At 35.5% G+C, this 27,510-nt stretch overlaps 3 protein-coding genes, 1 long non-coding RNA gene and 1 pseudogene across 5 annotated transcripts; 2 read left to right on the forward strand and 3 right to left on the reverse strand.

Annotated features, from left to right (window-relative positions):
- Positions 1-882: 882 nt before the first annotated feature.
- LOC145061305 (WEB family protein At1g12150-like) lies at positions 883-2,932 on the reverse strand. Its single transcript, XM_079008745.1, has 2 exons — positions 2,708-2,932; positions 883-2,583 (listed from the first exon to the last, which is right to left on the reverse strand). The coding sequence occupies exons 1-2, from the start codon at positions 2,930-2,932 to the stop codon at positions 1,066-1,068; spliced, it is 1,743 nt and encodes a 580-aa protein (XP_078864871.1). The 3' UTR covers positions 883-1,065.
- LOC145061308 (uncharacterized) lies at positions 2,306-3,129 on the forward strand. The gene is made up of 2 exons (XR_013687165.1): positions 2,306-2,440; positions 2,743-3,129. It is a non-coding gene; the product is annotated as an uncharacterized LOC145061308 (long non-coding RNA).
- A 465-nt stretch (positions 3,130-3,594) lies between these two features.
- AACT1 (Thiolase family protein) lies at positions 3,595-6,027 on the forward strand. Its single transcript, XM_079008746.1, has 9 exons — positions 3,595-3,866; positions 4,106-4,204; positions 4,299-4,472; positions 4,552-4,657; positions 4,750-4,966; positions 5,047-5,112; positions 5,191-5,276; positions 5,350-5,560; positions 5,663-6,027. The coding sequence occupies exons 1-9, from the start codon at positions 3,836-3,838 to the stop codon at positions 5,909-5,911; spliced, it is 1,239 nt and encodes a 412-aa protein (XP_078864872.1). The 5' UTR covers positions 3,595-3,835; the 3' UTR covers positions 5,912-6,027.
- On the reverse strand, positions 5,663-9,069 carry LOC145061304 (cellulose synthase-like protein E6; annotated as a pseudogene). The gene is made up of 8 exons (XR_013687164.1): positions 8,642-9,069; positions 8,252-8,555; positions 8,029-8,169; positions 7,785-7,916; positions 7,480-7,692; positions 7,177-7,401; positions 6,707-7,052; positions 5,663-6,612 (listed from the first exon to the last, which is right to left on the reverse strand). The product of XR_013687164.1 is annotated as a cellulose synthase-like protein E6 (transcript).
- An 11,261-nt stretch (positions 9,070-20,330) lies between these two features.
- LOC145061307 (cellulose synthase-like protein E6) lies at positions 20,331-23,188 on the reverse strand. The gene is made up of 8 exons (XM_079008747.1): positions 22,830-23,188; positions 22,434-22,737; positions 22,220-22,360; positions 21,995-22,126; positions 21,702-21,914; positions 21,411-21,635; positions 20,982-21,329; positions 20,331-20,887 (listed from the first exon to the last, which is right to left on the reverse strand). Exons 1-8 carry the CDS (start codon positions 23,141-23,143, stop codon positions 20,342-20,344), a joined length of 2,223 nt encoding a protein of 740 aa, XP_078864873.1. The 5' UTR covers positions 23,144-23,188; the 3' UTR covers positions 20,331-20,341.
- Positions 23,189-27,510: the final 4,322 nt, after the last annotated feature.

Raw genomic sequence — 27,510 nt, forward strand, 5'->3', positions numbered from 1 at the left:
AGAATTGGTTTATGAATATTTGAAATAGGAAGACAGCGTGAAATTACACTTGAAGGAGTTAGCGGACGTAACCTCAAATAGAAGAACGTAGAGGCTTTGAATCAGAATAGAAGAGTAATATTGATGTAGTCTAGGTTCTAGCTTTTTTTATTGTTAGTTTTTGTCGACTAATTTTCACTTCTTATCCTAGTTTCACTATTTACATATAGCGTATACAGCTAGTATTTGCTTTCAACTTACTTCTTATATCTTCTTCCACAACTTATGTATATATTCATGTTTTTACTCGTTGATCATTTCCCTTCTCCATGTGTAAATTTTCCTTTTACAATAGCGGTCACTTCATACAGACAAATGCAATTTTATCATTTATTATGAGCTAACATTTTGTATGTTGACTTCTTATGCCTGGACAACTTCTATGTGGGCATTTTTTCGGTTTTTTTTTAATTTTTTGCTAGAAGTCAGAAGGTCTCCCTTCTACGATGGAGTTGCTGATTATTCTACCTCTCCTTACCATATTTGTATGGGACGAGGTAATATTGTTGTTGTTGTTAACTTTTATTTAATCTTAATGAAAGATGTAATTGCATAGAATTACAATTCAAGTAACCAATTGGTCAATGTAAAAGTCATTTAAATTTCTTATAATTCTAGATCAAATTTTTTGCCCCAAAATTATACATTCTAGAATAAATTTTTTGCCCCAAAATCTTTTTCCTTTTGACCCTTCACTTTTTCTTTTATTTCCAATTAATCTACTAACCGATATAAAACAATTTGAATTAATAGACATCCCTTTTTACTTAAACCATTTCTTAGTTGAATTTGATAATAAAGCTCTAGTGTATGACGATTGCAGAAGGTGTCTTTTTTCATTTTCCAAGTATATTGACAAAACATGTACAAATCAACATCCATGCTAATGAAACATTTTCTATTTAATAACTAGAACAAATGATGAAATATGATACAAGAAAATCAACGAAGGAAAAGAAGTTTGTTTAATTTTTCTAATCCTAGATTAATTCCAACTCTTTATATATAAGTGATTTTGGGTCAAATTTATGATCCTTTGGTTTCTTCTCTCCACTTGTTGAGCTCAGTTTCGACTGTCTGCCTTGCTGCATCAGCCACCTCAGCTGTTTTCTCAGCTTTACTAATTTCTTCTTCGATTTCCTTTTGTTCTTCCTTGCTTTTCTCCAGCTTTTCAAGGATTCCTCTCTCATTTTCTTTGATTGTTTCCACCTCAGCCATAATAGTTTCCACTTTTGTATCAGCCTCAATTATTGCTTCCTCAGATTTTTTATTCAAAGCTTCAAAATCCTGAATCGATAACATGATCATGTTATCAGACTTGGAATCAGTTAACTCTTCCGTACAAGACCTTTTGCGTATTTGATCATTCGCAAGCTCTTGTGCTGCTTTTGCTTCTTCAACCTCTCTTTCTGCAACTTCCAGCTTCGATTCAGCTTCTTTTACCTCCACCTCCGACCATTGAGCATCCCTCCAAAGGTTTTCCACTTGTCTCTTAATTTCCTCTTCTTCCTTTCTCGCCTTTTCAGCTTCCAACAACATTTCACGTATTTTGATTTCCAATTCGTCTACCTCGTTTGTTGCTTTGGTTTTCTCTGTTATGGCGTCTTTGACTTCAAGTTCGATTTTGTCTAATTCACCTTGCAATTGCTCTCTTTTTATCTCTTCTTCCCGTGACACAGCAATATCCCTCTTCACATCCTCAACTTCGTGTTTCAATGACTCCACCAAATCTCTAAGAGATGTCTCTTCTTCCTTCGTTTCATCAAGTCTCTTTTTTGCATCATCAAGTTCTGAATTTGCATTACTAAGAAGCTCCATATCTGCAGCACGTACCTCCTTCAGTTGCTCCTCTAATACGTTAATGGCTCCAGTTGTTTCTTCGAGTCTTTTTTCTATATTCCCCGGATCCTCCTCGGATTCTTTTCTTAGGTTTTGAATCTTTAAATCAGTGTCTTCCTTTGCGTTCTTCTTGGACTCCAAGAGCGTTTCCTTTCCTTCCATAAGATTTGCGTAGTCTTCCTCGGCTTTATCAGAAGCAAATTTGACGCGTTCAAGTGTTACACTCATGTCAACAACATCCTTTGAGAGCTGTTTTATTTTCTTTCGGTTGATTTGTGTAGCATGTTGAGCTTCAGCAGCTCGTTGAACGGCAGCCAATTTTGCTTCTAATGCACTATCAAATTCCCGTTTAAGGTTGTTAAGTTCTTGCTTGGTGGCAATAAGTTCATTTGCAGCGACTTTATACTGGTTTCTTTCGTTGTTGATTGTTTCTTGCCTAGCTTCGTCATCTGCTTGGTTTTCAGTGGATTTTAGTTGTTCAAGTTCATGGGCTCGGATGTTTGCAGTTTCGGTCTCCTGACTTGATGCATGTTTGGATTCGCTTGCTGCTTCTAGTTTGTTGGTTAGCTCCTGCAACGTCTTATTAGCCTTGTCCAGATCCCGAAGCGCTTTCTCTTTTGTTGCTTCTGCAGTTTTGACGTATTCTTTATGCTTGTCGATCTCCTTGTGGATCCAATGCAGCTGTGCCTCCTTCCCTAAAACACTCTTTATAATGAACAAGACTAATTATTATGAGATAGATAGAGTACCCCATGCAGGATTGATGGATCGATTGTTGTATGATGATAAATTATAATGTATGATAGGAAGTTGATTAATTAATTGTCACCTCCTCTAAATTAGGTCTTGGTTTCTTGATGACAGGTTTGTCGACTTTGGGGGATGCTTCAACAAATAAGGTGACAGCGGCCCTAACGGATTCAAAGGGTGCAGCGGTGTCAATCTCTCCAACCGCTGCTGCTGCTGATGATGTGCTTGGCAAAGATGGATCGGTGGACGTCGGTGCTGGAGAAGCAGCCGCATTTTGGCGGTTTCTTGCTTGAAAACCAAACATTATTTTTTTTCTATGTATAATATATCCACCTTCATCATCCACATTACATATTCATCGTCAAATCGTGTAACAGAAAAAAGAGAAGAGAATTTAGCATGAAAATCTAGCATAGGGTTTGTCAGAGATAAAGAAATTAAGATGAATTGAGTTGATATTATAATTAAACTTTAATATATATATACCTCTGCTTGTCTCAATTCGTGTGTTTGTCTCAATATATATGAATGTGTTGGCTTCCGTTAAGTGTAGGGTAATTGGAAATCATAATACGAGAGAAGATAAGAGACATGATCAAGAATCTCTCTTTCCCTTTCCCCCTCTCTGTGTTTGCCAAATGAGGAAGGTGGAACGTTGGAGAATCTGACCGTGAAAAACGAAAAACAAAAGGATGGTGATCAACAATATTGTGGGCCTATTTTTGTGGGATACATGACTCAAAATTTATAATCATCTCATATCCTACAGATCTGATATTCACATTTGAACTTTGATGCTAATAATAAATCGATAACAAAATAAATTTTGAATGGACGAATAAATCTTTAGTAACCAAAATAAAAAACTGGTTATCTAAATTTGACTTTAAGTCTACCAGAAATGAATGTAACAGTTATGAATTCATAAATATGGACTAAAAAATACAGAGCATAAAAGCGACGGAAAATAATGAAATTCAATGTGTTTTGTCTTATACCGGTGCAATAGTAGATAGAAGAAACCTCAGCTTTTTCCATTTCCATGTTTCAAGTTCCAAAAGGACAATCGTCTCCACCGAACTTCTTCTTCCCAATAAACCTTTCTTGATTGGGATTCCACACACTCTCTGCTTCTCATCCATCCTTTTTACGCTCAATTTTCCCTTTCCTGTTGTTTGATCTTTTTTTGCAGAATTCTCTCTCAATCATGGCTCATACCGATCAAATTAACCCTCGAGGTACCTTTCAATCCTTTCTTTTCTTGTCATACTCTGCTTCTTAGTTGACACGAATAGAGCAATTACTTGCTTGCCCTAATGATTGTACTAATTTTAACATTTTTAAAGCTTTTCTGTTCTGATTTTGTACTGAATTTGATCCACGAATAGAGAAATTACTTACTTCCCCCAATGATTGTACTAATTTTAACATTTGTAAAGCTTTTCTGTTCTGATTTTGTACTGAATTTGATCCACAGATGTTTGTATTGTGGGTGTTGCACGAACACCTATGGGGGACTTCCTTGGTTCTCTTTCATCTCTCTCCGCAACCAAGCTTGGATCCATAGCCATTGAATGTGAGTTACCAATTACCATATTTCTCTTTACTTATATCCCTTGAGCTTCAAGTGTCACATACTATAACCCTAAGATGACCTTCTAACACCGCAGGTGCTCTAAAAAGGGCTAACATTGATCCACAACTAGTCCAAGAAGTTTTCTTTGGAAATGTCCTGAGTGCAAATTTAGGTCAAGCTCCTGCAAGACAGGCTGCATTAGGTGCAGGCATACCAAATACAGTCATTTGTACAACTATTAATAAAGTATGTTCATCTGGGATGAAAGGTTAGTCTTTACCTTTATTGAATAAAATGCTTTTAATTCTTTATAATTATATAACACGAATTCTGTTTTTCCAACTCAGCAACAATGATCGCAGCACAAAGCATTCAAGTTGGTGCAAATGATATTGTAGTGGCTGGTGGCATGGAAAGCATGTCTAATACACCTAAATATGTAGCAGGATCAAGGTTAGTCTCAACTGTTAAATATACATCTCATTTTGTACTTTTTATGATATTATTGATGACATACATACATATGTATTAAATTAAATCAACAGAAAGGGATCTCGACTAGGACATGATGTTATCATTGATGGCATGGTCAAAGATGGTCTTTGGGATGTTTACAATGACTTTGGAATGGGAGTTTGTGGTGAGTTATGTGCTGAAAGCTTCAAGATAACAAGAGAAGATCAAGATAATTATGCTGTTAGAAGTTTCAACCGAGGAATTGCTGCACAAAAGAAAGGCGCATTCAAATGGGAAATAGTTCCGGTGAGAGTCAAACTTTATGGTCAACAAGATGATGACGTGGCATAGGTTAAATTATCTTACCATGGTGGTTTCTCGTGTAGGTGAAAGTTTCTTTGGGAAGAGGGAAAGGAACTATAGTTGTTGATAAAGATGAAGGCTTAACAAAGGTAAATAGTATTTTTTTTTTAAACAGTTTTGTAGATTATTTATGGATTAATGTTTTGGATAATTTGTTTTTTGTGTAGTTTGATGAAACAAAATTGAGGAATTTAAGACCAAGTTTCAAGGTTGAAGGTGGTTCAGTCACTGCAGGCAATGCTTCTAGTATAAGGTCTGATACTGACTCTGTCACTGTCATTGTTATTGTCACTGTTACTGTTTCTTATAAGATGATGAATGCACAGTGATGGAGCAGCTGCATTAGTGCTAGTGAGTGGAAAAAAGGCATTAGAACTTGGATTAAAAGTGATTGCTAGAATAAGAGGTTTTGCTGATGCTGCTCAAGCCCCTGAATTATTTCCAACTGCTCCAGCTCTTGCAATACCAAAAGCTATTTCAAATGCTGGATTAAAACCTTCACAAATCGATTACTATGAAATAAACGAAGCCTTTTCTGTAAGTATTCATTCATGTGTCAAATGAATTCAAATAATCAATTCCATACTTTTTTATTGTTTTTGTGTTGATGAATTTGTGATTTGGAAATTGGAATTGTAGGTTGTGGCTTTGGCTAACAAGAAGTTGTTAGGAATTGGTGATGAACAACTTAATGTTCATGGTGGAGCTGTATCGTTAGGGCATCCATTAGGTTGTAGTGGAGCTCGGATTTTGGTTACCTTGCTAGGGGTATTATCGGAAAATAATGGAAAGTTTGGGGTTGCTGGTATTTGCAATGGGGGTGGAGGAGCATCCGCGCTTGTTCTTGAGCTCATGCCATCTTCAAGGATGAGTCACTCCAGATTGTGACAAGGAAATTGTAATGATGTCTGTCTCGATTAAGTGTTTGTTGTATAAATAAAGTTTGTTTCTTTTCTAGACTAAATAAACCGTCTTAATAAGAATAAATGACCATTTTACCCTTACATTTCAACAAACAATAATATTTTTACATATTGGAATCTAAATAATGGCTAATGTACAAAATAATACAGCTAACATAGTTGACTGGAAGGTAACAGAAGAGGGCATGCTACCATTATCCTTACGAAAGAACATCCCTTCATATAAAGGAATATTAATGAGAATTATCAAACCACATAAAACCATCTGTATCCCTAACTCCCTAAAATGATTAATGTCTGAATCCATAACCACCCACTTTACTCCATTAACAAAACTGAGAACATTAACGAGTGCAAGTGTTGATAAAATGTTGAACATTGGTGAGGTGGCACCAAATTCCATGATCTCTTTGTTGTATCTCTGTAACGCATCTTCTTCAGAAACCTTTGATGTGATGACAAAACCAGAAGTGGTGAAACCCATTGACTTGAAGACGACATCACAGAATCCAAAAAGGTAAGAGAAGTTAATCTTCTGTATAACCACATTCTTTGGTCATTCCACCAACCTTTTATTGTCCCTCCTAACCAGTAAAACTCCCCTAAACTGTAGGCGTATTTTCCAACAAATACATAAGCGAAAGGTAGAAACCAGTAGCTTGATAACTGTAGGTATAAATAGTTAAGCACAATCAAACATATGAATGCTATTTATAGTAAAACAAAATGTATTGATTTTGAAATGCTTGAAAAGTCAAACCTTTGGGAACAGAGAGATGCGTGCGAGGAGACAATAAGAAGGGACAGAAACGTAATATAGCGTAGCCCAACAATTTGCAGCCCATAAGAGGTAACAGCAATAAGAAATTTGAAGTCTCAGTGGAATTTTGTTGTGCCCGAATACAGGGGCAGTATTGGGATAAGAATATCTGGAAGTCACCTTCTGCCCATCTTTTTGTCTGTATAAGTGTCTGTAACAGTGTAGTTGGAGAAAGTCCTAGGAACGCTTTTCTTTTTGGATTTAAATGGACAGATCTCCAACCTCTACATTTTATGGATAATCCAGTAATGATATCTTCAACTGGACACCCATACTTTACTCCCATCTGTATGGATACAGTTAAATCATAGCACAATGTTATATATATATATATATATATATATATATATATATATATATATATATATATATATATATATAGAGAGAGAGAGAGAGAGAGAGAGAGAGACCTCTTTTCCCCATTGAGTGTTGTGTTCATAGCTACAGCTTACAAGAATTTTGCATTCGTTTTCGATCGCGTCAATACTTTCTGTAATTTCTTTATGATTCTCTTTCTCGCAATTGATTTTTGAGTCGAGGGTATAGATTCTGCCACAGAGAGTATCTCTTCTGTGAAAGCAACCACTTCCAACGTATAGGCACCCTCCATAAGAGTCCAAACCTCCAACCTCCACCTTTATCAAAAGGGTAATATGGTCATTTACTTACATTCAGACAGACAGTTCATTCGGTCTAAAAAGAAACAATCTTACATCATTGATGACCATTAGAGAATTGCTGTAAACATCGTTTCTTGTAAGATTATCAAAGTTTTGTGGAAACTGTACGAATGCAATATTATTTTGGCTCCTTTCATCCATGAAAAAGCACATGGCATCTCGTATAGATTCTGAGTTGTTTGAGTACATATCGCAATCTACATTTAGAATAATTGGGTTGTTGCTTATCTTTGATGACACCCGTATCTGTTGATTCATTTACAAATGAGTAAATCGACTAAATCTTCAATTCATGTTCTTTTTGTTATACATGAATTGATGTGTTGAATATAGATTACCAGAGCATTCATGGCTCCAGCTTTGAAGTTATGATGCCATTCAGGTCTCTTCTCACGTGCCACGTATACCAAACCTGGCAAACTTTGCCCATCTGTATCTCTTGCTTCTGGATCTCTTTGATCAATTAGTATCTATATATAAAAGTTTAAACTTTATGTATATAATTATAAATAGTATATAACTATATAAGTTATGTTTTTTTTTAAAAAAAAAAATATGTAGTATGTGAAAGATGTGAAGTACTTGGATAATAGCCTGATGGTCATTTTTGTTTGAACCCAAAACCCATTCGTGAAACCCTTTATGCTCTTTTCTCATCTCTTCTGTCACTTTCCCTAAACTTGTGGTGTCATCTATTCGTTTCCTCATTTCTTCATATTTATTCTGTTTGGTTATATAAATTAAATATAATTATTAATTTATGATACTAGTTTATTATTTATGTAATTATGTTGCGAGGTCTGACCTTGATGGATGACCATTCGTTGTTGATAGGAGATACATGAGCAAAGTAAGCTGAGGGTGAACGTGGCTCAATCTTGTACCTTTTGCAAAAAGGTAGCCAGTGCTTCGAGAAACGAGAAGCTTCTAGAAGTGCATAGAACATTAACTCTGATCCACCATCGTCGGAGACATAAATGTTGAGCTTTTCCGGTGGGTAATCGTATGCCATCATGGATAACACTGTGTTTATCACCATTAATGGCGGCTCTATTACTGGGTCAGCTGTACAGACAAATATGTCAACACCAGGAAGCACGTTTTCGTACCTGCAAACATAAGGAGACAACATTAACATCACAACAGCCACATGTTGAAGATAAGATTGTGGATAATAATTGAGAAATTAAGAGACTTGAGAGAGAGTTGCTCTTTGAAGGTCTGGTGTGTGACTGGATTCCATCGAACCAACTGGGTTATGAGCCAGTAGAAAGTGAACCATAGCTCAGCCATGAACAATCCAATCCATAAATATCTTCCGGTTTTGCCCTTTTCGGGTGTTTGGGTTGCTCTATAAACGCATATCAAACATATACCCATCGCCATTGATGCTGCATAAACCTTGAACAAGGTTCTTCCTTTAGCTTGCTTGGTTTCAAATAAAGGAAAGTGTTCTATGTCTCCCATCTTTTGCTCTGTGTGCGTGACTGTGTGTGTGCTTTTCTTTTGATGTTTTATTTGGTGGTTCTGGCATGCAAGGCAGGTCGAGTATTGTTGTTTTCTATTCTTGTTTTCTTCCTTATGAGTTATCGAAGGGAAGGGATGGAATTCATCACATAGGAGTTGGCATTTGGTAACATCCACAAAATAGTAAAGACAAATAAAAAGGAAAAGGAAAAGGAAAAATGAGTCACCTCAGCCCATAGGGGTGATAGGGGCGGACCGTTCAGGGCCCATCTTTTAAAGGGACCTAAATTTTTTATGGAAATTGTTATATTTTGAAGATAATACAAATAATTTTCTTTTAAGTATTGATTTGTTATAAAAAACTTGATTACATGTATGTATTTTAAAGGCTTATTTTTTTATCTCGTCATGAGTTCAAAATATGTTTGGAACGACCTTAAAATGAATAGTGGTGTAAATGATCCAACTAGAGACACGGGTCATGGGTTGGGGTTGAATTGGAGTCTTTTGACAAACTGCCTTTGTTCTGTAGTCAATAACCTTATTAAGTTATTAGATATACACAATGAATCCAAAAGTAAACGAGTTAAAACACAAACGCCAATCGAAGTTGTTTACGAAAAAGATTTATTGACAACCTAATACATGTAGTGTGTTAGTGCATCAATTGAGCAATGTTGCAACGTTTGGTGTTTGTTACACAGTAAAGCAATATATAGTTCGGTTGATGTGACCTACGTCTACGAGCAGGAATAGAAGATTATTATCAAGTCGGGTTATCCATTCCGATCACCAAATTCCAAGTCACATATTAACAATGTGGCTATTGTCATGTTGTTTAAGTCTTCAATTATTTCGCTATATTCACATAAATCTCTAACCTACTCAAAAATCTACATATTTAGATTAGGTAAGTCTTTTGTCTTTTAGAAAAAGACAAAGTTTATATCTTATAAACTTTGAGTTTATAAAATATAAACTTCTTTTTCCTTTTTTCTTCATGATGGCCGAAAATGAGGGAGAAATAAAGAGCGATGGCTTTCTTCTTAGTTAAATCAAAAGAAATAAAGCATGATGCAGGCATGGGGACAAGCTTGTCTAAAGTGTTTATTGGATAAAGACCTTTACATTAAGTTCATGCTTTAAATAGTTAGTGTCTTGCACTCTTGGTGGTGCTTCTTTCCTCCCATGGCCGAAGTTATTTCTCTCCCTCTCATTTTCTCTTAATTAATTAAGAACACTTGAGATTACTTGTTTTTACATGCCCTCTTTAAGTTCATATTGGTTATGAACTTAAAGCTTAAGGGTTTAAGAGTTTATGGACTAGCATCTACATCAAGTTGAGTCATTGTTGGTGTCTCAAGGGTTCCACATTCTACATCAACTTCCAAGCCTCCCAAGAGGACCCAACGAACAACAAATGTTATTTCTTCTTCCTTTCTATGGTTGGTGCTTAAATCTTTCTATAACTTGCAAGATGATCCTTGCCTCCTTGGTGGGTATAAATGTTTATGTTATTTTTGAAAATCATAAGCCTTTCGTTTGCCATTTTGTAGTTTTTGAAACTAGTTTTGAAATAAAACTCAACAATATTTACATAGTACTCAAATTAATCTCATTAAAATAATGCTCTTCATGATCCAAACTCAATGCTTCCCATAACCTACAACATGAACATTATTTCCCATCATTTTAGTAAGCAAATCCATTGCTTTTGAAAATAATCCATTTTTGCATAACATGCAAACAATTTTGATCAAAAGTTTCATCTTTCACTGCAACCAAGATTGGATCCATAGCCATTGAATGTGAGTTACCAATTACCATGTTTCTCTTTACTTATATCCCATAAACTTCAAGTGTCTCATAATATAACTCTAAAATGATCTTTAAACACTATAGGTACTTTACAAAGGGCTAATATTTACTAGTTCAAGAAGTTTTCTTTGGAAATATCCTCAGTAAAAATTCAATTAGGCCAAGCTCTTGTAACACGAGCTGCATTAGGTGTAGGTGCAGGCTTACCAAATAATGTTGAGTTGAATTTCATGAATGCAGAATAAAAACGACATAATCAACTAGATAGGTTTTATATTTAAACTTGTTGTATAAATTAGAGCAAAGTACAAAAAGGATCTAGCTCAACTATATTAACAAACTAATTAACTGCTCTCTACTCTCTATGGCTCTTACATATTGAGCTCTGATTTACAAATGAATACATCAAGACTCTATATATATATATATATATATATATATATATATATATATATAGGCTTAGGTTATTTTGTTTTTACTAACTATTGTGTGCCAGAATGCACAGATCTAGACCACCGGATGTAATAAAATCAAAGGTCATGATCTGAGGGTCTATGATATTACAATAGGGTAACATATATCATATAATCACACAAATTTCAGCATAAAGGCATTTTAGTCAATTGAGACAAATTTAAAAAAGGAAAAATCAAGATTTATAGGATAATTAATGATTTTGATTTAAAAAAATCTGATTTTTTTCAAATTAATTCAATTTCAAACGTAATTTGTAAGCATAAATCGATTTTATTCTATCATAATGTTATTTTATTAGAATGATGTTCTGTAATTCTATTAAAATGATATACAACTATAAACATAATATTATGAACATAATATTATAAACACATATTATCAAGACCAATAATTTTCAATGAATACAAATTTTACATAAGACAAAGTTTAATAGTTTAGAATCAGTAATTACATTCATTCTTAAAGAATACAACTATGAACATAAATTACATTCATTCTTGAAATCTCTTGCAAAAAAATATCGGCATTCTTGAAAGAATCCTCATTCACTTTCTTGTTTCATTCCTAGATGTCTTGTGTATGTTTGACATCTAAGCCACTTAAAAATATGTTAGCATTCTATGAGATTGACATTTTTGTGAGATTGACAATCTGTCAGAATTATATTGCATGAGAATGATTTTATACAAGGAGCTGCAAAAGGAGATAAACTCAAGGATGGTAAGTGATCCCTAAGTAAAACTTGAAACATCTGAAAAACATAAGAAACAAAAATCATGTTAAAACATCAACCAGAATACAACCCTTGCAAAATCATTCTTATGTGATTCTACCATAATCATTATTATGTGATTATACCGGAAATACAATTCCGACATAATCATTCTTGTGTGATTCTCCAAAATTATAATACTCTCTACACATTATTCAAATACAAGAATACATTAGATACATAATATTCTTAAAGAATGAAATAATTATTCTTAAATAATGAAACAACTAGAGATAAGAATAAACACCCAATGATGAGGAAAGAAAGTCACTCTCACATAATTAACTTAATTAGCTTAAAGGGAATACATTATAGAATGCACCTGATATATTTCATAATCTAAAAATGATTTCCTCTCTTTCAATATTGAAAAAAAGTGAGAGGAATTCTAAATTTAAAGTATGATAGAATAAGATAATTCCCTGATTTATTTTTGTTTACCTTTGGAGATGAAACGCACAACAATAAACATTCCATCACTAACCATGAATACAATCTGAGACTGCCATATTTTTCTTTGGCATTTCATCAAACACTTTAAGAGCGCTCCTTAAATCATAAAATTTTCTATGAATCATGAATGAAAAAAAAATCCAATTCAGAACCATCGACATCAAATTCATATGAACAACAAGATATTTCAACACTGTTATAAAAATCTAAAACTAAAAGTTGAAATTGTAGAAATTAGTTAGTTGGAAGAACGAAGAAAAGAACTTGTTTTCTATGGAATGGAATTGCAAGTCTGGTAAATGTAAAGAAAAGATTAATAATAGTAAAAATTTAACTGTTGGCGCTACTAATAGTTGACTTTTCAGAGTAAAGGCTCAATTTTTCATTAAAAGATTCATCAATGATCAAGAAACACGTAAAAGATCGAAAATTCATAGTAAAATTGAGTATAAACTAACATAGAAAGAAGTGATTGTTGTTACTTGTACAAGAATGCACATAAACGAGTGAATATAATCGTGAATTGATACTGTAAAACTACTATAAAACAATTGGAACTTACAGGTCAATGACTAATCAGATTTAATGGCGCCGATGTAGACACACTCGCAACCACCTTCGCCGATCTTTGTTGATCGGCTGAAGCCATTGGTGGCCGATTTGAGTTCGGGGAATGTAAAGACTCGAAGATTACTTGCTGATCGGCTGAAGCCATTGGTGGCCAATTTGAGTTCGGGGAAAGTAAAGACTCGAAGATTACTTGGTCTCTGTGAAAAACTAGGAACATTAGACCTTCTGTCGATCTATGAAAAAGAATAAGCCTCATTGATATAAGACAAGATATAAGAGAGAGACTAGGTCAAATATATTTATTTTATTTCCTTAATTGCAGGATTTCAATTAAATGATCATTTAATTAAAAGTACAAAAGGTCTAAAATACCCTTAAATGATTTATTGAATTATTTATTATTTCTTAAATCTCTCTCTCTCTCTCTCTCTCTCTCTCTATATATATATATATATATATATATATATATATATATATATATATATAAGAAGTTCATGATAAGTAAAATGGAATATTCTCCATAAGTACAAAGGAATATTCCAAGCTTATTTGTCGTTTTCCATGGAAATCATTGCAACACTAACAAATACACTCATTTGTACAACTATTAATAAAATATATTCATCCATGATGAAAGGTTTATATTATGTTTATAAGTTCATAAGATCAAATGTTTTTATCTTGGTTATGATAATATAAAAGAGTATTTGATTTTACAACTCAACAATGATAATCACAGCACAAAGCATTTAAGTTGGTGCAAATGATATTGTAGTGTATGGTGGCATGGAAAACATGTATAATATACATAAATATGTAGCATGATCAAGATTAGTCTCATGTTGAATGTTCATGTCATTTATACATTTTATGAATTGATGATATATATATATATATATATATATATATATATATATATATATATATATATAGAGAGAGAGAGAGAGAGAGAGAGAGAATTAACAGATAGGGATCTTAACAATTATGTTGATAGCTTCAAGATAACAAGTGAAGATCAAGACAATTATGTTGTTAGAAGCTTTAACTAAGGAATTACTTACTTCAAAAATAAAGAAAGGTGAATTCAAATAGGAAATAGTACCGGTGAGAGTCAAACTATATAGTCAACAAGATGATGACATGTAGTGACTGACATTATGTTATATTATCTTTACCATGGTGGTCTCTCATGTAGTTGAAAGTTTCTTTACGAAGAGGAAAGGTAACTTTAGTTGTTGATAAATATGAAATGTTAACAAAGGTAATTTGTATTTGTTTTTAAAGTTTTTTAGATTATTTATGGAGTAATGTTCGGATAATTTGTTGTTTTTTTTGTGTGTAGTTTGATGAAACAAAGATGAAGAATTTAAGTCATAGTTTTAGAAGATTGTTTGTTACTAAAGGCAATGCTTCAAGTATAAGATATGTTACTATCATTGTTGTCACTATCATTATCATCATTATCATTGGCGTCGGTATCACTGTCACTAACACTGTAATTTGCCACCATCATTGTCACTGTCTTTGTCTTTGTCTTTTTTGTTGAAATTAATTAATTGTTATCTTCTTATCCCATTTACGTTCTTATCTTTTCCTATGTTTTTATCTCTTCCTTAGTTATAAGAAATCTTCATGTATTTATTCTGGAACCTTAATAAACTTTGATTTGATCGGTGTTAATACCAAATTCTTCATGGTATCAGAGCAGGATACCCAGATAAAGCGTCAACCCTAAGTCTGACGCCATGACCAGCGAAGGAACAGCAAACCCCAAGAATGAAACAATTGACACTAGCTCACCCTATTACATCCATGCCTCCGATTCGCCAAGACAGATGCAGACCAACGATCCCCTCACCGACAGCAATTACAGTGAATGGGTCCAAGTGATGGCGAACTTCCTGTTTGCAAAGAACAAGATGGGATTTGTAGACGGAACCATTCCGAAGCCTGATGAAAAGGACAACACCTACATGCCATGGATGCGATGTGATGCCATGATAAAGGGGTGGTTGACGACATCCATGGAGAAGACCATCAGAGGCAGTGTCAAATACGCCAATACCTCAGCAGAAATTTGGGCTGATCTAAAGGAACGTTTCGGTAAAGAGAGTGCTCCCCGAGCGTATGAGTTGAAACAAAAACTCACCATAACAAGACAAGGTAACAATTCTGTTTCGGCCTACTATACGACACTTAGGAGCCTTTGGGATGAGATATCCTCGGTCCTACCCACACCCCGATGTACCTGTGGTCGATGTACCTGTGAAATCGGAAAACTTTTAAATGAATTTCAGGAAAAGGAACATTTATATGAGTTCCTTATGGGCCTCGACAATGAGTTCTCAACCATTCGAACTCAAGTCCTCTCAATGAAACCAAATCCCACACTCAGGGAGGCTTACAGGCTTGCATCTAAAGATGAGCAACAACAATAAATTGTAGCCTCCAAAGAAAGCCATGTTGAACCTGCTGCATTCCAGACTTATTCTCGTGAAAGGATCAATAGTTTTAATAAGCGAAACAATGTTGGAGATAAAGGTGGGCAAAAAGATTCCAGACTGGAGCATTGCACCTTTTGTGATCGAGATGGTCACAAGAAAGAGGGTTGTTTCAAAATTATTGGATATCCAGATTGGTGGCCTGGAAAAACGAAGAATGAGAAAGGCAAATCAAAGGTAGCACATGTCGACAGTGAAGCATCCAACATAGGAGGGTTGTCTAACAACCAGTACCAGGTCTTATTGAAGCATCTTTCAGAATCAAACGACAAGACACAAGGTGAAGTATCACGCAAAGCTAACATGGCAGGTAAGTCCAATGCAAAAAATGATGATTGGATCATTGATTCGGGCTCGACTGATCACATTGTTCACAAATGTGACATGCTTGAAAATCTATCAAAGGCTCATTCTGAAACACCCGTAGTAATACCAAATGGAGAAAGCATCTCTGTTGAAGCTACGGGGGATACCACCCTAAATAGTGAAACTAAAATTGGAGGGGTTTTATATATTCCCAGATTTAACTGCAATTTATTATCCGTGAGTCGACTATCAAAAGAACTAAATTGTTTTGTTGGCTTTTACCCGGATTTTTGTATAATGCAGGACTTACACTCGAAGAATTTGATTGGAGCGGGTAAATGCATGCGTGGTCTATATCGAATGAGTGTGCTGAAGGGTGATAGAAGAGTCATGAGTTTGAAGACTGATGGAGAAGTCTGGCATTCGAGACTTGGTCATGCCAATATCTCGAAACTTAGTCACATTGATTTTTTGATAAATGTTTCTTTTAGTTTTAAAGACGATGTTTGCCATGCTTGTGTGAAAGCGAAACACACTCGTTCTGTTTTTCCTAAGAGTTTTATTAAATCAAATGAATGCTTTGAACTTATTCACTCTGATGTGTGGGGCAAATATAGAAAACCTTCAACAACTCATGCAAGTTTCTTTCTCACCATTGTCGATGATTATAGTCGTGCTATTTGGGTTTATCTTATTAAACATAAGGATCAAGCAAGTGATTGTTTGATTAACTTTCACAAGATGATTGAAACCCAGTTTGGGAAGCGAATTAAAAGAATTAGATGTGACAACGGAGGGGAGTTCACATCCAACAAAATGAAAGATTTTTACTCACGAGAAGGAATATTATTTGAAACTACGTGCCCATATATACCCCAACAAAATGGGGTGGTTGAACGCAAACATCACCACTTACTTGAGACAGCTCGCGCTTTGATGTTCCAAGGAAGCCTACCAAAAAATTTCTGGGGTGAGTGTATTGAAGCAGCTACCTACATCATTAATAGATTGCCATCTAAAGTTATTCACCATAAAAGTCCTTACGAAATTATTTTTGGTAAAAAACCTGATTATGAGGGAATGAGAACCATGGGATGTCTTGCCTATTACCACAGTACGGTGACAGGGGAGACAAATTCGAACCAAAGGGAAGACCAGGAGTTTTCATTGGTTATCCTGTTGGGACCAAAGGGTACAAAGTTTATGATGTGGAACATGGAAAGATTGTAGTTTCGCGTGATATCCAGTTTTTTGAAAAAGTTTTTCCTTATATGAAACTAAAGAAAGAGGGTCATAATCGGGATTCCTTTGAAATTCCCACGTGGCACGAAGACACTATTGAAAGTAGTTTTGGTAAAGAGGGTCTCCGGGTTGATGAGGAAACCCATTCTTCAAGCGATTTGACAGGGCAAATCTTTGAAGATGAAAATGAAGTTCATAGGACATTTGAACCTCACAACACAGCTACACAAGACATACTTGAAGAGGGACAGATCACTTCGCCCGTTGACGACGAAGATCAACTGACGAGACCAAAAAGAAACAGAAGCCAACCAGCACGTTTCTGTGATTTTGATGTCGAGCTGCCACCTTCGATAGACCACACGCAAACCGCTGCTGATCAGCCTTCTTCGACGGTATATACCATTGCTAACTACGTTTCATATGATGCTTTTTCTGACTCACATAAAGCTTACTTGGCAGCCATTACAAAAAATAGTGAGCCCAAAACTTTTTACCAAGCCATGAAGGATGAGAAGTGGCGAAAAGCTATGCAAGATGAGATTAAAGCCCTTGAACAAAATGATACATGGTCTCTAGAAAACCTACCGGAAGGCAAACATGCCATTGACTCTAAATGGGTCTACAAGATTAAATATAAGCCTAATGGCGACATCGAAAGATATAAAGCGCGTTTAGTAGCAAAGGGTTTCACCCAAATTGAAGGCGTTGATTCTCATGATACTTTTGCTCCGGTTGCTAAGCTCGTGACGGTCCATTGTTTTTTAACAGTCGCTGTCAAAAGAAATTGGAAGTTACATCAATTGGATGTTAATAACGCCTTTTTACATGGTGAACTAGAAGAAGATGTTTATATGAAGATTCCACAGGGGTTTTCAAAACGGGATGACACTCGTGTATGCAAATTGAAGAAGTCGTTATATGGTTTAAAGCAGGCCTCGCGCACATGGTACCAAAAGTTCACTAACACTTTAGTTGACTTTGGTTATAAGCAGTCCCGAGCTGATCATTCTCTTTTTACGATTCAAGAGGGTGATTTGTTTGCTGCTGTTCTCATTTATGTTGATGATGTTATCATCACGGGAAATCATGTTTCCAAGATCGACTCTACTAAACAACATCTCGACAAAGCCTTTAGCATCAAGGATTTGGGTCCTCTCAAATATTTCCTTGGAATTGAAGTAGCAAAAACTTCAGATGGTCTCGTTATGAGCCAACGGAAATACACTATTGATATTCTTGAAGATTGCGGTCTACTTGGCAGTCGCCCTAGCACGTTCCCTATGGAACAACACACGAAGATTGACAAATTTCTTGACAGTCCTCGAACTGATGTCAAGCAATACCGACGCATCATTGGATGTTTGTTGTATTTACAAGCTACTAGACCTGATATCGCGTATTCTGCAAACGTCCTAAGTCAGTTTGTCTCTGACCCACGTGAGGAACACATGAAGGCAGTTACCAGAATTTTGTGATATCTTAAGGCTACCCCTGGTCAAGGAATTTTCATTCCCAAACATGGAGACTTTCACCTTGCCGCTTATTGTGATGCCGACTGACTTGGTTGCGTTACTACACGAAGATCACGTACCGGTTATATTTTACTCTTAGGTGGCTCCCCAGTATCCTGGAAGACAAAGAAGCAATTTGTGGTCTCGCGTTCCTCCGCTGAAGCGGAATATAGGGCCATGGCAACGACTGTTAGTGAAGTCCTTTGGTTCCGATGGTTGTTGCAAGATTTCAATATTTATATAGCCGATCCTACTCCTTTGTTTTGCGACAACCAAGATGCGCGCCACATAGCCAATAATCTTGTCTTCCACGAAAGAAACAAAACACGTTGAGATGGACTGCTATTTTGTTCGTGAACGTGTGGATTCCCGTGACATTAAGCCTCTCTCCATTGAGTCCAAACATCAGATTGCCGATCTCCTTACTAAGCCCTTGGGTGCTGAACGACTCCAATTCTTACTTAACAAGCTGGGCATTCGTGATCTTCATGCTCCAGCTTGAGGGGGAGTGTTGAAATTAATTAATTGTTATCTTCTTATCCCATTTACGTTCTTATCTTTTCCTGTGTTTTTATCTCTTCCTTAGTTATAGGAAATCTTCATGTATTTATTCTGGAACCTTAATAAACTTTGATTTGATCGGTGTTAATACCAAATTCTTCATTTTTCACTATCATAACTGTGATATGTGTTGTTGGGGCTTAATCACTTTAACAAACAATTCAAACAATTTCACACACAAAGCATTAATGCAAATGAAAAACAAAGAACATAATATTTAACGTGGCTCTCACGAATCAGAGTGATTGTTACATTTTGTGTGTGTGTGTGAGAGAGAGAGAGAAGGGGGGGAAAGAGAGATTTTATTAATAATGCCAAACTATAATTCTACTATCTCACTTGTGTTTTCTTCACATGTTACACCGATTAATGGGATCTATATATAAGGAGCAAAACACCTAAAATCAACCTAACGGGTATAAGGTCAAAAGAATGAATCAGACTCTACAACTCATAATCTCCAACTTGGAGGTTGGTCAACCAATTTGTTGTCATACAATTTATAACTTTGTAAACTTCATCTCTCTCTTTCTCTTTCTAGTCCACGCCTTCTCTTCAAGTATCCGGAAGGCCATATGAAGTCATGTACAACATCAACTTCTTTATTGTCGCCACCTTTGTCTATTGGATTCTTTGTGCCAAGGATCTTCTTCAGGTTTAGGGTCACATCACCTATCAATTCTTAAATAAAATTGCACATCATTTGAATGTGTTTCGTCCTACATAAAACATTGGATTCTTTGCCAAGTGGATTGCATTCTAGTGGTTGTCATCGTGCAATACACAATCTTGATGTTGCATACCAATTTTTGATACGAAGTTCTTCAACCATATGAGATCCATACTTGCTTCTATAATCGTTATTTGTTTCTGTTGTTGAAAGTTATTGAAAGAGCAACACTTTTCTATAACATGGACAACCAAGTGAATACGGTACCCATGATTGTCAACACTCAACATATTACTTATTATGCTTTTTCCCGAATCCATAGAACTCCCCTTGATCCTGTCCGTTTTTTCGGGAGTGTATGACACATGTTTGGTCTTACTAGCGGCTATAGGGTCAGAAGAGAGAAGAGTAAATCAGACTCCACAACTCAACCAAAAAAGAAAAAACTTTTGGCTATTAGTTAAAAATTGTCTTTATTCATAAATGCTTTAATAAATAAGTTGAAATATGAGTCCTAGTAGACGTATTTTTTACATGTTGCAATCTAAATAATGGCTAATGTACAAAATAATATAGCTAAAATAGTTGACTGGTAGGTAACAGAAGAGGGCATGCTACCATTATCCTTACGAAAGAACATCCCTTCATATAAAGGAATGTTAATGAGAATTATCAAACCACACAAAACCATCTGTACCCCTAACTCACGAAAACCATTAATATCTGAATCCATAACAACCCACTTTACTCCATTAACAAAACTGAGAACATTAACGAGTGCAAGTGTTGATAAAATGTTGAGCATTGGTGACGTGGCACCAAATTCCATGATCTCTTTGTTGTATCTCTGTAACGCATCTTCTTCCGAAACCTTTGATGTGATGACAAAACCAGAAGTGGTGAACCCCATTGACTTGAAGATAACATCACAGAATCCAAAAAGGTAAGAAGTTAATCCTCTGTACAACCACATTCTTTGGTCATTCCACCAACCTCTTACTGTCCCCCCTAACCAGTAAAACTCCCCCAAACTGTAGGCGTATTTTCCAACAAATACATACGCAAAAGGTAGAAACCAGTAGCTCGATAACTGTAGGTATAAATAGTTAAACACAATCAAACATATGAATGCTATTTATAGTAAAACAAAATGTATTGATTTTGAAATGCTTGAAAAGTCAAACCTTTGGGAACAGAGAGATGCGTGCGAGGAGACAATAAGAAGGCACAAAAACATAATATAGCGTAGCCCAGCAATTTACAGGCCATAAAAGGTAACAGCAGTATGAAATTTGAAGTTTTAGTGGAATTTTGTTGTGCCCGAATACAAGGGGGCAGTATTTGGATACGAATATCTGGAATTCGCCTTCTGCCCATCTTTTTGTCTGAATTAGTGTCTGTAACAATGTAGTTGGAGCAAGTCCTAGGAACGCTCTTTTTTTTGGATTTAAGTGGACAGATCTCCAACCTCTACATTTTATGGAAAGTCCAGTAATGATGTCTTCAACTGGACACCCATACTTTAATCCCATCTGTAAGTATACAGTTAGATATATACTGCAATGTGTGTGTGTGTGTGTGAGAGAGAGAGAGAGAGAGAGAGAGAGAGAGACCTCTTTTCCCCATTGAGTGTTGTGTTCATAGCTACAGCTTGCAAAAATTTTGCATTCGTGTTCGATCACGTCAATACTTTCTGTAAATTCTTTATGATTTTGTTTCTCCCAATTGATTTTTGTGTCTAAGGTATAGATTCTGCCACAGAGAGTATCTCTTCTGTGAAAGCAACCACTTCCGATGTATAGGCACCCCCCATACGAGTCCAAACCTCCAATATCCACCTTTACCATAAGGGTAAAATGGTCATTTACTTACATTATAGGGTCCAAAAAGAAAAACAATCTTACATCATTTAAGACCATCAGAGAATTGCTGTAAAGATCGTTTCTTGTAAGATTATCAAAGTTTTGTGGAAACTGTACGAATGCAATATTATTTTGGCTCCTTTCATCCATGAAAAAGCACATGGCATCTCGTATAGATTCTGAGTTGTTTGAGTACATATCGCAATCTACATTTAGAATAATTGGGTTGTTGCTTATCTTTGATGACACCCGTATCTGTTGATTCATTTACAAATGAGTAAATCGCTAATTATTCTTTTTGTTATACATGAAATGATGTGTTGAATATAGATTACCAGAGCATTCATGGCTCCTGCTTTGAAGTTATGATGCCATTCACGTCTCTTCTCACGTGCCACGTATACCAAACCTGGCAAACTTTTCCCTTCTGTATCTCTTGCTTCAGGATCTCTTTGATCAGTTAGTATCTATATATAAAAGTTTATACTTAATATGATTGTAAATAGTATATAATTTAAGTTATGTTTTAAAAACATTTATATGTGAAAGATGTAAAGTACTTGGATAACAGCCTGATGGTCATTTTTGCTTGAATCAACATCCCATTCTTGAAACCCTTTATGCTCTTTTCTTATCTCTTCTGTCACTTTCCCTAACCTTGTAGTGTTATCAATTCGTTTACTCATTTCTTCATATTTATTCTGTTTAATAATATAACATATATAAGAATTTATGTTATTAGTGTATTACTTATGTTGGGACTTGGGAGCCTACCTTGATGAATGACCATTCGTTGTTGATAGGAGATGCATAAGCAAAGTAAGCCGAGGGTGAACGTGGCTCAATCTTGTACCTTTTGCAAAAGGGTAGCCAGTGTTTGGAGAAACGAGAAGCTTCTAGAAGCGCATAGAACGTTAATTCTGATCCACCATCATCGGAGACATAAATGTTGAGCTTTTCCGATGGGTAATCGTATGCCATCATGGATAACACCGTGTTTATCACCATTAATGGTGGTTCTATCACCGGGTCCGCTGTACAGACAAATATGTCAACACCAGGAAGCATGTTTTCATACCTGCAAACATTAGTACACCAGATTCATATCACATACAGCCACATGTTCGAAGAGAAGATTATGGATAATTATTCAGAAATTAATTAAGAGACTTGAGAGAGAGTTGGTCTTTGAAGGTCTGGTGTGTGACAGGATTCCATCGAACCAACTGGGTTATGAGCCAGTAGAAAGTGAACCATAGCTCAGCCATGAACAACCCAATCCATAAATATCTTCCGGTTTTGCCCTTTTCAGGTGTGTGGGTTGCTCTATAAACGCATATCAAACATATAGCCATCGACATTGATGCTGTATAAAGCTTGAACAAAGTTCGTCCCTTAGCTTGCTTGGTTTCAAATAAAGGAATGTGTTCGTCTCCCATCTTTTGCTGTGTGTGTGTGTTTTGATGTTTTATTAGTGGTTGCATGCAAGGTTCTTCCTTATATATGTATTGTGGAAGGGATGTAATTGATTACATAAGTTAGTATTTTCACTATTTTGTAACATCCACAAAATAGTAAAGACAATTAAATAAAAGGAAACGGAAAATAAGTACCTGTGTACGTAACTGATCCAAATAGAGACATTTGTCACTGGTTGGGGTTGAATTGTAGTCTTTTGACATAGGAATATTATTATAATTAAATATAAACTGTATTGGTTATAAATAATATTTTTAATTAATGTATTTTATATTTTTTCAATCAGAAATATTCTTTATAATTAATATATTTCATATTTAATTATAATAATATTCCTGATAATTAATATTTGTTGGCACAGTTAGAAAATCTCATTAAGTTATTATACACAATTGATCCAAAAGTAAATGAATGCAGTGTCGGTTAGTGTATCAATTGAGCAATGTTGCAACGATTAGTGTCTAGGGGCAGGAACCGAAGAACTTTTACTATCGGGTCGGGTTATCCATTAAGATCACCAAATTCCAAGTCACATAATAACAGTGTTGTATCCATGGAGAGCATCGCAACCCCAACATATACAGCCATTTCTACAACTATTAATAAAGTATGTTAATCCGGGATGAAAGGTTGATATAATGTTTATAAGTTCATAAAATCTAATGTTTTTATTTATGTTATGATAATATAATGTGGTATCTGATTTTCCAACTCAACAACAATAACCGCAACACAAAGTATTCAAGTTGGTGCAAATGAGATTGTAGTGTTGGTGGCATGGAAAGCATCTACTACACCCAAATATGTAGCATGATCAAGGTTAGTCACTTATTGATTATTCATGTCATTTGTACATTTTATGATATTATTGATGACATGCATATATGTATTAAATTAACAGATGATCTTAACTAGGACATGGCATTGTAAAGATGATCTATGGGATGCTTACAATGACTTTGGAATGGGAATGACCTGTGAGTTATGTGTTGATAACTGTTATGTGTTGATAACTTCAAGATAAGCAGGGGCGGAGCTTCAATGTTTGATTCGGGTGGGGGGGATATAATATGTATAAAATTTGGTAAACAGGGGGGCTACAGCAAAAATTTTATATTTTTGGGCCTAAAATGTATAAAATGAAACTATAAGGACTATTTATAAACAAAAAATCGAGGGAGGGGGGGGGCACAGCCCCCCCCCCCCCCCTTGCCCTTATAAAGCTCCGCCAATGAAGATAAGAAGAGAATATCAAGATAATTATATTGTTTGAAGTTTTAAACAAGGAATTATTGCAAAAAAGAAAGGTGCATTGAAATAGGAAATAGTTTCGGTGAGAGTCAAACTTTATAGTCAACAAGATAATGACATGACATGACATGACGTGACTGTCATTTGGTTATAGTATCTTACCATGATGGTTGTATACGTGAAAGTTTTTATTTCAGAAGAGGGAAGTTAACTACATTTGTTGATAAATGAAATTTTAACAATCCGTTTTTGTGTAGTTTGATGAAATAAAGTTGAGGAATTTAAGTCATAGTTTCAAGCTAGGTTGAGGGTGGTTTGGTTAGGAAAGCAATGCTTCAAGTATAAGGCATGTCACTATCATTGTTGTCATTGTCACTACCACTTTCAGTGTCTTGGTCTCGGTCTTTGTGTAACACCCAAAAATGATGATAAAAATTTTCATCGAAAGACTATCAATTTCATTCATTAAATTGTTTCAAAACCATCACCAAATATAATACCCAAAATATCATAGTATAATTATTGAAAATGCGGAAATCATAAGGGGAGGATGTTGTGCCATCACGTCGGGCTTTTCCCTTTCAAACCAGAAGTACCTGAAACCATAAACATAAACTATAAGTACAAAGCTTAGTGATTTCTCGATAATATCACATACCAATCATACAGTTGGGCTTAACCCTTGGGTGTGTTCCAACTCGATCAACACATAAGGGCTCAGCCCGTGAGCCTCGCCTTGGGTATATTTCAACCTGATCAATACATATGTCCCCGCCCTGGGGTATCTTTCAACCCAATCATACAATAGTAGGGCCCGCCCTGGGTCTATTTCAACCCGAACATGTGATAATAGGCCCCACCCTGGGGTTTATTTCAACTCGGACATGCAAACACATATAAGCCGCATAAAAGCTATCATCCCGCATAGCACAATAATGGACCGGCATTGGTGTCTTCGACTCCTATGGACACAGTGAGAAAACTCACCTCATAGACAAATAATAAGCTAAAACCACACGCTGCTCCGAAACCAACTCTACCGGTCACCTTTACAAATAACAGTGAGCAAAACTCAGGCTACAGCTCAAAATACTCAAAATACCCTGTAAGTCAAACTTGGTCAAAATCATGGTCAAAGTTAAAAGTCAACCAAGTCAAATCCATTGGAAAAAAACCCTACCATAGGGTCTCACGTCGTGACTAGTCCTTGGTCACGTTGTGAGAGTCGAGCAGGTCCAATCCTAGCAACTCACTCCCGACACAGATAACTCAGCCATGGATTCTTATTGAACTAACCTCACGACATGGGAATCATAGAGTCACATCGTGAATTCCATGAACTCAACAATATACGGGGTTAATCTTTGCCGCATCGTGAGACCTGATATCTCACGTTATGACTACGACCTGAAGCCAAAAGTCAACGTTTTAAGTCCTTATTATGTTAAGCCATTGAGCCCATCTTATCCGAAAGCTAAAGGGGACCCCTAAGGCCCATAAAAATGTTTGCTTTGTGGTCATGCTTGCACTTTGCATGACCCGACCCATTCTAGGTCAAAAAATGGAAAAATATGCATCAAACTCTCATGCATGGCTCTTATACCTCACCAAATTCCAGATCTAGTCAATACGATGATCAAAGAACCCTTAGAATCCATAAAGTTGCTAACTTTATGGATTTACTTCACTCAAGCATGCTTAACATGAAGAAATATGGACAAAATCCTAGATTTATCCATAGTATACAATCAAGTTTGAACCTTTGGTACTTACAAAGGTCTAATAGCAAGAAAAGATGATGATGATACTTTGCCCACTCCACCACTAGAGCACTTCTTTCCTTTTCTTCTCTTCTTCTTCAAGCTAGAAAATGTACCAAAATGACCAAGGGCTTCAACAATGATTGATATCAGGGTTTCTGGAGGCTTAGAGTGTGAGGGAGGCTGAAGGTGGACAACCCTAGCCCTCTCATTCCATTAAAACTGAAAATTTAAGGTTTTGGTCATCAAACCGCTCTCACGTCGTGAGCAACAAGGGCTCACGTCGTGAGATTCAAAGAATGTGGGTCAACGGGTCAACCTTGACTCACGACGTGAGAAGCGTTGCTCACGTCTTGACTTCATTCAAATGATAAAGAAACCTCGAAATCATGCACCTTAAAACTGAATGTACACTTTGTCACTGTTATAACTTTGATACATGTTAGCGTTTGAGCACTTTAACAAACAATTTCATACATAGTATTAATGCATATGAAAAACAAAGAACATAATATATAATGTGGTTCACACGAATACTTATGAGAACCCGACAAACTTTTTTGCTGTAGATTTTTTTTAAAAAAAAATTATGCATCTCTAAAACGTATGTGTGTGTGTGTGTGTGTATATATATATATATATATATATATATATATATATATATATATATGTGTGTGTGTGTGTAAGAACTTATGTTTAAACAAATTTCAAAAAAAATTTGCATATATGTATATTTGCGTTGTACATATATGCATTACATGATATGCATATATGCTCATTTCATATATACACATGTTTTGAAATTTTTTTAAACAAAAGTTTTTATATATTAGGGGTGTCGATCGAGTAAAATTTTCGGGTTTCGGGTAGAACGAGTATTTCTTTAAAAAAAATAATACCCAATACCCAACCTATATTGTAATTCGGGTTTTGGGTATTCGGGTTTTAGGTCGGGTCGGGTAATTATCGGGTATACCCGAAAATGTTTCTTTTTTTTATTTTTTTTACTTTTATTTTTGCATTTAGGTTGGTTTAGTAAAATATTGGGTAGCAAAATATTTCATTTCAAGTTAAATAAGTCAAAAGTATGTGAGTATTTTGAAGAGCATGCGCATGTCATTCTAGTGTATTGAATCTCGAGGAAATTAACCCCATGTTTAATACACATATTTTGAATCCAACTAATTTTAGGTTATATTGTAATCTCAACTACAACAATTTATTATGTTTATTATTGGATTAAATAACTCTTATTGGGTTATATTGGATTCAAAACCAGAATATGTTGCACCACTTCATTGTTATTGTTGTATAATGTATGTTCATGATGCATGACTAGTGAAAATATGCATTAGGAGAAT

Source organism: Lactuca serriola, chromosome 7, assembly GCF_051521515.1.
Source record: "Lactuca serriola cultivar US96UC23 chromosome 7, Lser_US96UC23_V15, whole genome shotgun sequence".
Classification (NCBI taxonomy): domain Eukaryota; kingdom Viridiplantae; phylum Streptophyta; class Magnoliopsida; order Asterales; family Asteraceae; genus Lactuca; species Lactuca serriola.